At 37.5% G+C, this 16661-nt stretch overlaps 1 protein-coding gene across 1 annotated transcript in view; it reads right to left on the reverse strand.

The window, feature by feature from the left end:
- The window catches only part of CEP192 (centrosomal protein 192), a 67070-nt gene that overhangs the window by 23545 nt on the left and 26864 nt on the right, over window positions 1-16661 (reverse strand). The window contains exons 20-33 of the mRNA XM_061357420.1: window positions 16285-16515; window positions 14668-14793; window positions 13689-13832; window positions 13372-13435; window positions 12581-12720; window positions 12367-12459; window positions 10834-10949; window positions 8904-9080; window positions 8337-8427; window positions 7446-7622; window positions 6652-6912; window positions 6321-6439; window positions 3780-3889; window positions 1276-1417 (exon numbers count right to left, since the gene is read on the reverse strand). Of these exons, the coding sequence (XP_061213404.1) occupies window positions 1276-1417; window positions 3780-3889; window positions 6321-6439; window positions 6652-6912; window positions 7446-7622; window positions 8337-8427; window positions 8904-9080; window positions 10834-10949; window positions 12367-12459; window positions 12581-12720; window positions 13372-13435; window positions 13689-13832; window positions 14668-14793; window positions 16285-16515 (1991 nt within the window). The remainder of the gene's footprint in view (window positions 1-1275; window positions 1418-3779; window positions 3890-6320; window positions 6440-6651; window positions 6913-7445; window positions 7623-8336; window positions 8428-8903; window positions 9081-10833; window positions 10950-12366; window positions 12460-12580; window positions 12721-13371; window positions 13436-13688; window positions 13833-14667; window positions 14794-16284; window positions 16516-16661) is intronic.

Genomic DNA, 16661 nt, shown 5'->3' on the forward strand with positions numbered 1-16661 from the left:
TATATTATCTAGTCCAGTTCCTAACTTTTCCACAGATGAAGACTTTGCAACCTCTCCAGGCAACCTGTTCCAGGGCCTAACAATCCTCACCAGAAAAGATAAAAAACCCACCCACAAAAAACCCCAACACATTTACAAAAATCACATGGATTTTTTTCTAATGTTTGAGTTTCTTGCATTTCCATTTGTGTCCATTGCCTCTTGTCCTGCCACTGAACTCTACTGGGAAGACTCCATCTTCCTCTTCTTTACTTCCCCATCAAGTATTTATACACATAGATAAGATTCTCTCCCTGCTCAAGCCTTCTTTGCTTAACACTAAACAAACCCAGTTTTTAAGTCTCTCCTTGAAAGATCGACAACACAATCCCTTCATGACCTAGCATTTCACACCTTTGTTTGCAAAATATGTGGCAGATAAGCTCAATATGAAAGCTAGGAAGCTGTTATTTAGAAATCAGCTAGATAGACTAGACCAGACTAGATAGAACCCTTTCTTCGCCTGGTAACAGGATCTTGAGAAGTTTTAATGTTTTAAACTTTAAAACTTAAAAAACAACCTATGCAAATGTATTCCTTGTAGTGTTAAAGTTAACCCATATTTATTTTGGTTTTGTGAAATGCTACCTTAGTAAGTAGTATTTGCATATGATTTGGACATCTCTTTTGCTTTTCAGGCTCCAAATGCTACAGCAATCTGCCAAAGTGACAGGTCCATTTTAAAGACCAGGTCTCTGTCAGTCCTCCAAAGAAATCCTCCCAGTTATAGACTGCTTTATTCAAGAGAACAACAGGGTTGGGGTAGCTCAGCACTGACAATTTTTTTGATGAATATAGTAGGTACTACACTGAAAGGCTGAACAAAGGAAAGGTCACTAAGCCTTTATTAGTATATCTCTATTTCCATCCCAGACATCAAGAACTCATTACAAGGAATGAAATGGTCATAGTCCTATCAGGACTACAACAACAAATACACTTTGGAAAAGCGTATGGAAAAACAAACAAACAAACAAAAAGCCAAACAGGTTTATTCAGATGAAGAATGGAAGTTGCAGATAAAGTTAATGGTGTCAGTTGAGGGAAAAGTTTAAAAATTATCATAACAGCTTAAACAGGCTATATACAGAGTAAGAATGAGAAGAGCCAATTAGGTATTCATCAGATCCATTATTTTGTAAAGAAAGGGTATTTTCACAGATATCAAAGTCTTCAATGAAAGGAGATGCACTTCAGTTAGGCGTTGTTAGGCAGTTAGCCTTATAGCTACATTACCTGTCTGACTCCAAATGACGCCCAGAAGACTGATGAAATTCATCCTGATCAAAAGTGGCACATGCAACCACAGAGAGGATAACCTTTTGCATATTTGCATAGAAAAGATGGATATCATTTGTCCCCCGTGGGATATCGCATACTAAAAATGAAAGTAATAGAGAAATTCAATAATACTCAGAAATTACACAACAGAGATTAAGGATATAGACCTAGTTAATAATCTCTTGACTAAGACACTCTAGATCGTTCAAAAATTACTTACTGCAAGTTCAGTTATCAGGCATAAATCAACATTAACATGAGATTTATATTTTACATCTAAATACATGCCAATTTTAAACTTTTTAATTACAAGATAGGTATTTTCCACCTTTATACAAATAAGTATATACTAATTTGATTTCATGTCAAATTCAAGTTAAGTTTTACTTTTTTTTCACCCTGATAGATAAGACTAATAAATTCCTAAGGTTTCACAGAAGGAAATTCAACTTGAGATAAGTCATTTTTCAATTACTCAGTTTGCTCAATCTAATGCTTCCTTATTTAATTCATTGTACCTGTAAACATCCAAAAGGTCAGGAATGTAAGGCAATGACTTAAAAATACTGAAATAATTCATCAAAATATTTAATAATAAAATCAATGTTTTCTCCTCTGCTTTGAGCTATTTTATGTTGAATAGACAGAATGAAGACATGAACACTTCCCACACAGGATACATTTTATCCAACCATTACTTCCTCTACTGCATAGCAGATACCAGGGACAATTCTTGGTATTTGTATATAGATTGGTGAAAAACTGACACCATACTAACTTCAGTATGTAATTTCTTCATAGGTTCATAGAATCATAGAATACTTAGGGTTGGAAAGGACCTTAAGATCATCAAGTTCCAACCCCCCTGCCATGGCCAGGGACACCTCACACTAAACCATGTCACACAGGGCTCTGTCCAACCTGGCCTTGACCACTGCCAGAGATTTTCAAATACCTCTGTAGATTAAGGCAATGAGGAATGGAGACCAAAACAGCCTATGGAGCCAATTATAACCAAGACATTCTATTCTTTGAACTTTCAACATCACCTCTGTAACAGTCTTCCACTTAAAAGGCAAAAAAAAAACCAAACTTAAAAAAGCTTTTAGATGTTGAAAAAAACAATTTATTTTTCACCTAAAAAACCAGCATCTTGCATAAAAGAAAAAAATAATCAGATTTCTTAATACTAGGCACTACTACTAGCTCCTGCAAAGTATCTGACTTACAAGGACATGTAACAAAAGTATGTGAATATTCCCACTGAGAAGCTGGTGAACACTAATCTGTGTAAAATAAGTTTGTACTATTCACGTTGGATATCACTGGGTGATAAGAAGGCAAGGAAGGGCCGGAAGTTTGTGTCATTGTTAAAATGAGTAAGAATAACCTCGTTTACTTTTCTAAGAGCTACTCTTCCAGCACTCCTCCTTGAAAGCATATTTGCAATGTTGTGCAAATCTGTCTGTTAACCACAGTCAGTCAAATTTATTGATCAAATACAGAAAGTAGTACATAAGAGGACAAGGATATTTTATGTCCAACATAAATAAGTTTGAGTAAATAAAAAATTATGACCAAACAGGGAACAATCACCTATATTTCACAAATTCAGGAATGTACCCTCTCACATACAGATAGAAAAACATTAAGATGCATGAGGCAAGCCCTGTTTTCTACAGAAAGGAAAAAAAAAAAGCTATCGTTAGCAAAACTCTGGTAATAGGGCAGTAGGAGATAATCAGGGATGTCTAAGCTCTAACACTGACTTAACAACTTCAGAGCATACTCCAGAACCCAAATATCTTCACTAGGTTATCACCTTAAAACATACAATTTTTAGGGAAAGAACCAGGCTCAGTTTTTTGATGTTTTGGAACTTTGGTTGGCTTTGGTTGTTTTTTTTAAGGACGCCTTTACAATATTCTGCATTCTATTTTAATAAATTTCATACTAACACAAGCAAAAGTACAAAAAATTTATGACATTAATTTGGGACGGGAAATGTGTATTTTGATGTCAGCCAAGTTCTGACTGACCTTAGTTGCCTGTAGAGTTGTTCCTCTCACATATTCTCACTCCTTTCTCTGGCTGCTATTGCTGTTGCACAGCTCCATACACTCCCTTTTGCCCCCCAGTCTGTTATTCCAGCAGCGCTACCACCATCACTGATGGGCTCAGCCTTGGCCAGCAGTGGGCCCATCTTGGAGCCAGCTGGTATTGGCTCTATTGGATATGGTGGAAGCTCCTAGCAGCTTCACAGAAGCTGCTACTGTAGCCCACTCTACCAAAAACCTTGCCATATAAACCCAATACATCTATCCAAATGAAAATTTTTGCTTCTATATTTACTAAAAACAAAACAAAACCAAAAAAACAGTGGAAAAATAACTATGATTCAAGCCTAAAAGCACATTTTTCAAGTATCACATTTCTCTTTTAACAAGTCATGGGCTTACCTTCTGTCACAAGCTGCTCCCCTTGAAACTCTTCATCAAATACAATGTTTCTCAATAAGCTCTTTTCTGGGATTATGTGTTTTTCCACCTCAGGTTTATACATTATAGCTCTGTTAAGGAAATAAAGACAGAAGAGTCATTAAATCACACAAAGTAATGAAAAACACAATTCGAAAAGATTGGTAAGACTGGTAAGAATCCAGCATAATTTTAACTTTATTATTTCTTGAATACAGTAAGCTCAAACCTCTGAGCATTTGTTTAAAACTGAAATCTTCCCATAACCTTAAAATGATTAAATACATACCTGCTCTATTGCCGCACAGTGAAAGCAACCACTGGAATAATAGCTACTATACACTTGTCTTTACAAGACACTTGTTCTCTGCTGTCAGTCACACCTACCTAGATTTCTGACAAGCACCTCAGGCACCTGAGTGATTTTTCAGTCACCACAGGAAGCAGGAGAATGCTATTTTGGTCATGACTGAAAGTCTTCCGAGAGGAAAATTTGACTAGTCAACAAAAGTGTGGCAGCATGTGTCAGTCAACAGCAGGAACATAGAACCAAGGAGCATGACTGCCAGCAGGACAGAAAACACTGGGAGGAATAGGGATATAAATAGTCTGGGAAAAATGGGAAGCTACAGGTCAGTAAAAGGAAACCTGGCACTCAGACAGGGTAAGAGATGTGGAGGTGGAAAGGATACTGCAGCATTACTAACTCTAGGGTCTAAGCTACTTACCAGGCTACTGACACTGTATATTTTGGAGTAAAGAACTTGAGGCACAAGTTGGCAAACTAGGTAGGTTACTCATTTTACATTCCTGCCCTTAAATCCCAAATCATGTTCTCGTTCTAGCACACAATTACAGAATGGGTTTGACTGGCTTACAGTACTCAGCCATTTCAAGAAATAAGCATCTGTTTCAAATTATCATGGGAGACTTTAGAGGAGTTCCCACCAAGAAGCAACCAATCAGACCACCATGTTCAAGAACTAAATGCCATGCCTGCTGACTAATAAAATCAGCAACAAGTAATTTCACTCACGCAGGGTCCAGAGTCTGAATAAAACTTTCCAACACTACCTATATAGGTGCATTAAGCTTCTTAATAGGTTTTCTACTCATCAGTAGATCAAAGCTTTTCCTAAGCTCTTCTGCCCTTTGAGAAAGATTCAATGATAGCTAGCACTGCCTTAGCCAAGAGTTCATACAAAAAAACCAGTAATGATCATCTTCTAAAATATCTAAAATATGCCAATTTCCATGAAAAAAGTCACAAATGCAGTTGTTCCATAAGCTTTTTATTCAAAGTCTTACAGTAAAATTCAACTATACTTAATACTTTATTTGGAAAACAATAAATGCAATGACTTTTCATGAAGTTTCAGGCAATCACATTTTAAAGCAGTAGTGAAATATTGCCATTCTAAAATTTTGCACTGAATGATGATCACTAGCACTTTAATGCTCTGCCTGTTGCTAGCTTTTTTCATTATTGCTATACACCATACACAGCACAAGTCAGAAAGTGCCACTTCTGTCATTAAAAGCAGAGTATGCTGGCTTTTGTGCACCTGAGCTATGCAAACTGAAATACAGAGAAACATAGCCTCTTTTTAAGCTTGGTAAGACATCTACAAATTTCTTCGGTGTGCTATGAGCATACAGAATCACAGAATAGTTAGGGTTGGAAAGGACCTTAAGATCATCGAGTTCCAACCCCCCTGCCATGGGCAGGGACACCTCACTCTAAACCATATTACCCAAGGCCTCGTCCAACCTGGCCTTGAACACTGCCAGGGATGAAGCATTCACAACCCCCCTGGGCAACCTATTCCAGTGCCTCACCACCCTCACAGGAAACAATTTCCTCCTTACATCCAATCTAAACTTCCCCTGGTTAAGTTTTAACCCATTACCCCTTGTCTTACCACTACAGTCCCTAATGAAGAGTTCATCCCCAGCATCCCTATAGGCCCCCTTCAGATACTGGAAGGCTTCTATGAGGTCTCCACGCAGCCTTCTCTTCTCCAGGCTGAACAGCCCCAACTTTATTTCTCACATACACATCTACTCAAACATTGTCTTCATCAAACCACGATGCAAATCCTGTTCAAAACTTAATGCTACTGAATTTCAGTACTACTCTTTCCACAAGCCTTTTCTTTAAAAGTAAAAGCTAGGTACACCTTGGACGCTAATACCAAAATAGAACACAACTCTCTTTCAATTCAAAAAAGCAAAACTCTTTCCCCAAACCCAAACACACTCAAATTCAAGAACATTAAAAAAAAAAAAATAAAACCCTTAACTAGCTACAGGATGTAAACAAACCCACAAATAAACAACTAAACCAACACCAAATAACCTACCAGATGCAAGACTGATTAGATCTCTCCATATCATCACTGTCTTTGGGTTTGCTCTTGTTATTTTTGGAAGCTTGTTAAAACCATACTCGTGGTAACACACACCTCTAGTTTTATCTCTTTCTTAAACATCTACCTGTTACAATAGCTAAGTAAAACTTACCTACGATACTGCTGCCTAGAAACCTCATCTCCACAAAAAAAACATACTGTTGATACCAATGAATTTGTTTTATGGAAGTTATTTTCCTCTTCCATTGGATTCCATGTTATAGTAATCACCTGATAAAATAAATAGACAACATAAGAAAAAAATAACCATATTGTTAGTACTAATATTTGGAATATGAGTCAAGAAATTAAGGCAATACAAGTGAAAGAGGATTTTACACAAGTGAGACTTCAATAAACAGTTAGTCAGACACATTCTCAATGATAATATGTATTTCAATTTGAACTAATAAAACTTGCTCAGAATTGGGTATTATACTTACTTCGTGTGTTCCTTCTCTTAGCACAAACTTCTCTGGAGATACAGTCACTACCTGAGGATCCATAACTGTTTTTGTCTGTAGGCTTGCAAAGCACAATGCTTTAACATAGGCAGCCCGAGAACCTGTATTTCTTATGCAGAAGGAAGCTTTCCTTAATCCTGCAGGCAATAATCCATCCAGTGTTACCATGTAACTACCTGATAGTTTTTTAACATTTTCCAAAGTTATATTGCTTGTTCCTCCATATCCAGATAATGGTATCTGGGGCAGGGGAGAAAAAGAAAAAAAAAATGAAAACCACAAAAAAAAACAACACAGAGTACTTCAAAGGAAACTAAACTTGTTACTAAAACTTAGGTACCAACTACGGTAAACTGTATAAGAGCTATAGAAAGAGGAATGAAGATGCTTAAAATCTGAACCAAAAAGAATTTGCAAGAAATAAAAAAGTCTAAATTTATTGAAACTTTAAGTTCTACTGAAAATTAAAGACCAACTATAATTTAACAGGACAAGTTCAGATTTATTGACAGTTGTAAAGTTGAAATTCTGAGGCTACTACTAATATAGCATATAAAACTTTTCTTCCTTCACAAGGAGAAAAATTACATGTAAAATTGAGACTAACGTTCAAACTGTACAATTCAGTGGCTGTACAATCTGTAACAAGTATAGAGATACACATATTGTGCATCTTGGAAAGTTTTAGCTTTTTGATAGAATCTGTCCTAGATTTTAAATAACTATGGAAAATGTATGTTTAAAACTACTAGAAGTTAGGTTGGGACTCTTACAGTAAACTTAATTCCTGGCTGTGATCGAATTCCCAGCTGTTTGATTTCCAGCTTTGCAAAGAAGCAAGTTATTTGAGTAGGTGCAAATATCAAGTATATGTTAGTATCTTCTTTGGGACGGATTTTGAGTTCCCAATTACTAGTTAAGCGTTTTTCTGATCCAAATATACTTTGCAGCTATAAAAATAAAGATGTCAGAAGTGAGTGACACCAGCAAAACCACACAGCACGTAAGATGTACATCACTTGCAACCCAAAATAAACTTATTCGAAATCTGGATTAACTCAGTTCACAGTGGTGTATATTTAAAGTTGCAGTGCTTAATATGCAATAAAGACCAAGTTCAAAACTTTTTATATTCCTACAATAAGCCTTCAATGACAATAAGGTACAACTGAACTTAACCAGCACTACATTAATTCTCTCTCAATGTTAAGATTTTTAGATACCAAATCTGAACACCTGAGGGGAAAATGGGATGTAAATGTTTGTGGACTACGTAAAAAAGAAAAAGAAACAAAACAAAACAATCAAACCGCCAACTCGAGTTATGATAATTCCCGAAGGCTAATTCCAGTTTTAATTTCCTTCCTCCCTCATGTACACAGAGTCCTCTGCAGCAAGATCTAAAACCCCTCCTGCAAGAAAGGCCACTGACAGATCACTCCAAGTATTGACTCTGTGGTGCTACAGCATTTCAGCTGCTCCCAGGGTTGCCAGTGTAGCTTAAGCTCTGCTACCATGTTCATCCCGGCAGTCTCAGGGCACATACACAGCCTGCTAGTCACTGACATTTATAAAGGAACAGCACTTCAGGACAAAGAATGTTTATTATAAACATATCCTGAAAATTGTCATAAATACTAAAGACAAATTTTCATGAGAGTTACCTGAAAGCAGTCTTGATCCTGGCCTCTTATCAACAGTCTTAAATGCTGAGTCACAGATGGAGAGTCATTTCTTAGAGTTAACTTCTGCTGCCTGAAAAATATGAAGTTCAGCTATATTTTGCAGCAAATGTGAATTAACTTCATCCATTTATTCATGGAAATGTCCTGAAATGGGACAGACATTTTAAAGTCATTTCACGAAAAAAATAAAATCACCTCTTGGAACAACAGAATATGTTAGCCAGAGATAGGTGTCAAAAGAGCCAACAGAAGTTTTCCATCAACTTACTTGGAAATACTTCCCACTATATTTCTACTTACATAACACACTAATCTTACAGCATCAATGATAAATAGAGTCCTGAAGAATACAAAAAGCTCAAACAAGTTTGTTTCCAAAGATTTCTTGCAAAAAATAAATAAAATTGTGAGGTACTGCTTCTCTGAGTCATTAAACAGCTTAGTTTATTAGCTATGCATGATCAACATGAACAGGAAGTTTCATAAATTGCAATATAAAATACTTAACATGATATTCTATATAAACACCTCCCAACTTATACTTACACTGATGCTCCCACTGTTACTCCTCCCCAGGCAATGAACTGCTTGTTGGATAGAATGGGTGGGATGTCTGGGTAGCCAGCAGCTGTTGACACAGGTCTATTTTCCACAGACACCACCTCACCTTTTAGCTCCACTTCATACTGAGGTCCAGATGGCAGCACAAGGATTTTCAAAGAACTTTAAAAATAAACAAATTTAAATCACAGAATGATATTACCTGCCGAAAACATAACTGGAGAGGAAAAAAATATACATAGGCCTTGTTAACCTACCTTCTTAACAAGAAAATAAAAATACTTTTTTTTAGCTTTATGAGAAAGGCCATCTTTAGGCACAGAATCATAGAATGGTTTGGGTTGGAAGGAATCTTAAATATCACCTAATTCCAACCCCGCTGCCATGGGCAGGGACACCTTCCACTAGACCAGCTTCCTCAAAGCTCTACCCAGCCTGGCCTTGAACACCACTGGGCACAGCAAAATCTAAATCCTTTGGGCTGCAAATATGCATGCAACAAACAAACTTCTCAAGTATTTCACCTGGAAATGGTTCAAAAAGTTTTTCAGAGACTACAGCTAGGCAAATTTTTTTTTGCCCATGCTAACTGCTGATTGTTTTGACAGACTGATTTTGGAAAGTCTCTGTGTAGATTAAAGAGATGAATTTTGAAACACCTGCAAAACTGCACTGAAGTTTGAAAATAGAAATAAGAGGTAAAAGAAACAAACCAAAAACCCAACAAAACCAAGCAACAGAAATAGAAACAAGAAAAAAAAAAAGTGTAGGGCAGGAAAGAAATCAAGGTTTTAAAGAATAAGCTAATGCTATGCTACAGTCCAACTTAGAGCCAGGAATGAAACTCAGGAATCTCCACTCTATCTGTCACTAAATTCCTATGGTGCCTACTGACAGAGTCCTGCATCCCATCTGTAGGGACATGAACTCTTGTTCCTGCTTTAGTGTCCTGGGTTCAGTAGGAGTCATTTTTCTCCTTCTTAGTAGCTGGTGCTACTAAGTTTATTAGTCTTTTGGCAGCACTTGGAAGTGGACTGCAAAGATTTCAACCCTACTGAGTACCCTGAGCCTGTAAAGCAAAGCAGTTACTCAAAAGGTCATAGAAAAAACAAAGATTAATTGCTTTGCATGCCTATCCATTAGGTTCATACTGTCATTAGCACAGATGTTTAATTTCATGCACCGGGTAGGCCTAGCTAAGCTAGATAATGAAGCTGAATATAATTTGGACAGATTTCTTTGTCCATTCTTGCTCTATTATAGCAGAAACGGGAACATGTAACAAAAGAGGAGAAGGTGCTCTGAGGAAGTAAGTCAGACCCCTGCCATTGCCACATCAGAATGGTCACTTGAATGAATTAAGCCTATTTCACAGAATGAAGTTTGACAGGTGCTAATGTGCAAAAACATGAACACTTAATCTGCAAAAGGCGTATGTACATTTTTGTTGCACAGGATTTAAAGTTGAACTTTCATTTGATTACAGCAGCCAAAATTAATGAATACTCTTGCCCCTGATCTGTGCTTGAGCTTTTTCACATGCAAAATGGAAGTAACATTTCCCTTGTCTCAGTGGAATACGTAAGAGGGAAGCAACTGAAGGAGGTGCTGGAGTATTTTAAAGTTTTGATGTACTTTAGACACAAGCACCATATGAAGAGCTTCAGGGTCTTACTCCATTTATTTACAGTCTCATGACATCTGTTGATCTGTGGTGGGAAATATTAGCTACTCATTAAACTGTGTACAGCAAAAGAGGCAGGTAACCCATGGAACAGGTGAACCCTTGCAGAAATCCACTTTGTAATGAATGACGACTCTCAGGAACAGAACTGAAAACTTTCAATTTGTTCATGACATTAAGGTCAAAAGTAATTCTGTTTACCACAGGCAGCATAAAAATCACTTATGTTACCTTTCTGTAGTCGTTACATTTTTTGGAACAAAGCAGACAGTCACTTCTCGTTCTTCTCCAGGAAGAAGGAAAAGATCTCGAGGCTCAACAGCAAAGCAGCTGTCCTGATCTGATGTCTGGAAGTGGACAAGGGGAAAAGGGAGGGTTGGTTCCTTATTTTAAGGGAGTAAACATTTCTACAAGATGCAGTGCAATCTGGTTGTGTATCTGGTTTACATGCAGTCAGACAATTCAAACACAAGCAAATTTGCTGATGACACTAAGCTGTGTGGTTCGGTTGATACGCTGGAGGGAAGGAATGCCATCCAGAGGGACCTCGACGCACTTGTGAGGTGGGCTGATGCCAGCCTTATAAAGTTTAACCATGAGAAGTGCAAGGTCCTGCGCCTGGGTCGGAGCAATCCCAGGCACAGCTACAGCTTGGGCAGAGAAGAGATTCAGAGCAGCCCTGTGGAGAAGGACTTGGGGGTGCTGGTTGATGAGAAAATTAACATGAACCAGCTTCAGTGTGTGCTTGCAGCCCAGAAAGCCAACCGTATCCTGAGCTGCATCAAAAAGAGCATGACCAGCAGGTCGAAAGAGGTGATCCTGCCCCTCTACTCTCCTCTTGTGAGACCTCACTTGGAGTATTGTGTGCAGTTCTGGTGTCCTCAACATGAAAAGGACATGGAACTGTTGGAACAAGTCCAGAGGAGGGCCACGAGAATCATCAGGGGACTGGAGCACCTCCCATATGAAGATAGGCTGAGAAAGTTGGGGCTGTTCAGCCTGGAGAAGAGAAGGCTGCGTGGAGACCTCATAGCAGCCTTCCAGTATCTGAAGGGGGCCTACAGGGATGCTGGGGAGGGACTCTTCATTAGGGACTGCAGTGACAGGACAAGGGGTAACGGCTTAAAACTTAAACAGGGGAAGTTTAGACTGGATATAAGGAAGAAATTCTATGATTCTATGAAATACACCTGGCACCTTCAGAACTTTCCCATAGCCCTGCAGTAGTAAAACCCTTCTGAAGCTGGACACTCAGATACAAATACCTCCAACAGCATCTGTGTATAAAACACTGAAGGAGCCACGAGGAGATTTAAAGAATCCAATAGTCACGTACAACACAGCAATGGTACACCACTAGTGAAGTAACACCACTTCTCTCAACAGTGGTACCAACTGTTACTGGTATCAGTTGGTATCCAATTTTTATCTAAATGGGTTTTACTCAACTAGGTAATGAGTATCTCCTGTGCAGCACAGGATTCACTACATTTACATATTTGACATGCACTTGTTAAAATCTATTTTTTAAAAATCATAAAAGTAGGTTGTTAAAACAAATGTATCTGAAGCTGAGCAACAAAACTCCCATATGCTTTTTCCAATAATGTAAGATAATCTCTGCTAGTTTTCATTCTCTTTATGTAAACTTGTAACCCTTTGTCAAACCACACAGTTGAGCTAGGATCCCAAGGCTCAGCGCTAGTTTCAATACAACAGTAATGGCACAAAACTCATGATTTCAAAAGAAAGAAGACAACCTACCTTAATTTTCAAATATACATCAATGTTTCCAGCATTCTTCAATGGCAGCTGCTGTTTGGCTGTTGAACCCACACTAGTAGACAGGCGTATTATCTGGAAAAAGTAAAGAAGTGTGCATGTAAATGTACATATATAATAAAACCAAACCTTACAATAGAAGTGGACTAGGAAAGGCAAACCATTATTGAAACATGCATTGTTAACACATGCAAACCTGTAAGTCCTTTGGAGCATGTATCCTTGCTATTCCAGCTCTTGCTCGAAGAGGAATACTTTTAATCACACTGCTAGGTCCTGGACTATCCACTTCCACATCAACTCTTGCCAAGAACTCATCCGCTGGACCCAAGGAATCTAGGAAGAATTCCATGAGTAACAAAAGCAAGCAAGTCTGCTAGCAGCAAAGGCCATTTCTATGGCTGCGTGTCTCACTTCAGCTACTGTCCAATCTTAACATACTGACAGCAGCTCTCCCATTACCCTGGCAATTAGCTTTTTTTACTTTAAAATAAAGTCTCACAAGATCTTATTTAAGAGTTTAATCTTTCTGTCAAATGTGGCTGAAGCCATCCATAAAGAAAACAAAACAAAATGAAATCTAGACAAACTAATTGATATATGTACTATTTACTATTTAGGAAGCCAGAAAAAGTCAAGAGGTTTCTTCAAATTATTTATTTGGCAACCAATACATTTTCTTAAGTGATGATTTAACTCCCTCCGCAAAAGTAGTAAAGCAAATTCCACACATCCTGCAACAGATAACCATTTGGTACAGTTTGACACTGAAGCACAAATACCCCTGTTAACATCTAACAGATTAAGACATAATTATTCTGCCTCTGTCAGTTACTAAAACTGAATGCAATACCCAAAATATCAGGACACACAAACCAAAGATGGACCATTTAATCTCAAGTCTGCAGCTTGTTGCTGCAATTCTAACACATACATGCATTAAAATTCGTATTTGTTTCAGTTGAAAAGAAAAACAAATTACTATACCTGAACAAGAAATTAGTTTCTTAGGTGCATGGAACAGAACCCAAACTGTTAAAGCTTCAGGATCCTGAAAAAGAATTTGGTTGACTCGTCTTATGGCAGGGAGAAAACTACTGAATGAGGAAAAAAAAACCCCAACCTAAAAAAAAAAAACCACCCCAAAAAAAACCAAAAAAGCAAACCCAAACCTACATAGCAACAAACCTATACTGCTCAAATAAGTGGACGCCCCAAAAATCATTACTGTGAGCTCAGATACCCAGGACCATCACTTCAGAGAGCAAGTAACAGGAAGAACCAGTCAATTACACACTACTCACTTGTCCATCGTAGCTTGCATGTATCACATGATTTACAACTGATGGAGCTGCTATCTGAGAAACAGTATCCATTTGGAGTGATTTTTCATTCAAAGGTTTAATTGGTTCCTTGGAAAATGTGAAGCAACGCCAAGCTACTGCATTCTGTCAAACAAACAAAGTATTAGAACATTAAACTCCTTCTTCTTGCTAACAATAATGCTGATAAAGCCAAGAAACGCAAAGTAAATTTTGAACAATCTAAGTCGTTTAGAAAAAACAATCTATTCAAGACCAACTCTCACTAGTCACCAAGACAACCTGATACATCTTAACATAAGGCCAGTCTTTTCTTTGTCCCCCCACATAAGGAAACCAGACCAGCTCTTCCCACAGCATGAAACAACAGCCAGCCTAGCCAAACACCTGAAATCTGCACTGCCACAGAAATGCAGAGAGGAACATACTGTAGCCTGTACTACAGGCTATCTAGTGGGCGATAAAGCAGAGAGTTAAGACTCCTGCTCTTGCTCCTGCAGAAGACAGAATACGTTAAACTTCACAGGAATCAAGTTTGGCTGCTTGTTTGAACAGCCAGGTGTTCTTCTTGAACAGCAGACTACATCTCCAACTTCTCAGAGGGAAGGTTTAGGCAACACAATCCTTATGCTACCTACTGCCCTATCCTATCAAATCAGGCAACACAAAAGCAGTAGTCCATGGTAAGCTGTAAAAGAAAAAAAAAAGCCAAAATAAACCCCAAAACAAACTCCCCCAAACCACCACACCTATCCAGAACCATTTTTGATGGTTCCCATATACAGCAGAATCAGATTACCACACTACAAAACAATTCATTTCATGACTAATCAAACTTTTCTTAGGAATCTTACATATAGTGTCCAGACTATATTTAATGACATATAACAAAGCATTCTGGTACTAAAATTTTAGTATCACAAGAAGTTAACTTTCAGGTACAGGAAGATTATGTACTTACGGCATTAATAATGAGCCTAATTGGCACAAAAGCATGGGTTTTGTTGATAAGTTTTAGTGGAAGAGCCTTCCAACTGCCAGAATTCAAGTCACCAAAATCCAGATAATCTTTTTTTCCTGTTTCCACCTGGTTTTAAGGCAAAGTAGAACTTATAAGGAAGGAAAACCTCCAAATTACACTACTATACAGAAGCACCAGTAAAGTAAGGATTCCATCCTCTTAATGTTGTACCAACATACAATACACACCTTCTACCAGGGGTAGACAGAATCTCAGAACCATGTTTACTTTGATATCAAAAGGTGTTGAATGCAATCTGCCATCTCCCACACATTTTGCCTCAATCAATTAAGCCAGTCTTAGTGCAATATTTATCCACTAAAATCAAGTACACAATCAAATTATTTTGGCTAATTTAAAACAGAAATAAATGTAAACTATGATTCTTGATAGCAAACATGAAATGTCAGGTTTACTTATTTTCTTCACTTTTAACTTGCTACAATAACATTTTAACTAAGCAGTAGTTAATTTTTGCTAGCATAGGAACACTTGAGTGTCAGGATGTGCAGTAAAATACAGCTTTTATTTGGTACTTTTTCTCATCTCCGAAATATGCTAAAACATGCAGAGATAGAGCTTTAGAGGTTTAATTTAATTTAAATATGAAGCAAGCTTGAATGAACTACATCATGAAGAACACGAAGAATGATGGATTTTGCCAAAATACATATGAAAAAGGCATTAAAATTAAATTAAAACTTATGGAAGAAACATTAAAAATTGCATCCATTCATGCGTATTCAACTAGAATATCATTACTTTACAGTATCTACTTAGCCCAAAGCAAGTTAACAGACTACTTTAAAGTAAAAAGTCATTAAAGTATAAAATTCCAAGAAAAAAAAAATTAAATAAGTTAGCTGAAGTTAATGACTGAAAATTGTACTTTCATCACTGACGCCACAGACTATGGTGTAATTTCTTCAGGCACCTCCAAAAGCACCATCAAACCCATTTCTGCCTGTCAATACTCTTGAACTTAGGACTACATAAAGCCTGGTTTAATTCATTATGTCACACTGTCTCCCACCTCGTAGTCCTTCATAAGATGCAAGGCAAAGCATTTTATACATCCACTTACTTTTAATTTCCAATTAGTCCAAACTAAGAAAATATTCTCTAGGATCATAGGTGGCCAATAATAAACCAAGACAAAGGCTACTTGATGTGAAAAATAAAGAAATCCTTAAAATTGGAAATAAATGGGGATTGTTACATTTTAATGTGTGATGGTATCCAGCATAGCAGATTAGAAAGCATCAGATGCTTAAGACCTCATCTATTCTTTTAATAATGGAAAGGTAATTTATTCTTTCCAGACAGAATCTTTCATTTCCAGCTAGATGCTTTTCCATAACTAAAACTTTCCAGATAGTTATAACCTTCTGATAAACACGCTGAAATTCCAGGATGCTTTAAGGAACAACCTTGCACTCCTATTTTTTTCCAGTGTCACTGAAGCATTCATACAATTAATAAATAAAAGCACAACAAAAACCAACACAAAAAAAACACACCCACCCACACAATCCCCCCCACTAAGCAGATACTCACTTCTAAATGAGGATTTTCGGCAACTGCTGTCAGAACTACCCTACTTGCCAAAGCTTCTGCCTGAACAATTGTCTCTGCATCTGCAGAAACTGGCCAAGATGAAACATTGAGAATACACTGAAAGATCCCCGAATGACAAGGTAAGAAAAGTATTTTCACATCGTTGGTAGAATAGGGTCCTACGATGGTTTTATTCTTGAAAACCAGACATTGATATTTCACAGGGTCCATCTGAAAAACAAAATCTGTCATTTACAAAATGCCTCTTGCCAGAGGATAGCTTCTTTCAAAATACCACATTTAGCTGGCACCACTGCCCAGCACAGACATTTCATATACCTTTTTGCTCGATATTAGTTACTGCACCTTCCTGTTCA

Source organism: Neopsephotus bourkii, unplaced genomic scaffold, assembly GCF_033783945.1.
Source record: "Neopsephotus bourkii isolate Nb327-2 ecotype Australia unplaced genomic scaffold, CSIRO-AGI_Nbou_v1 NB_894, whole genome shotgun sequence".
NCBI lineage: Eukaryota > Metazoa > Chordata > Aves > Psittaciformes > Psittacidae > Neopsephotus > Neopsephotus bourkii.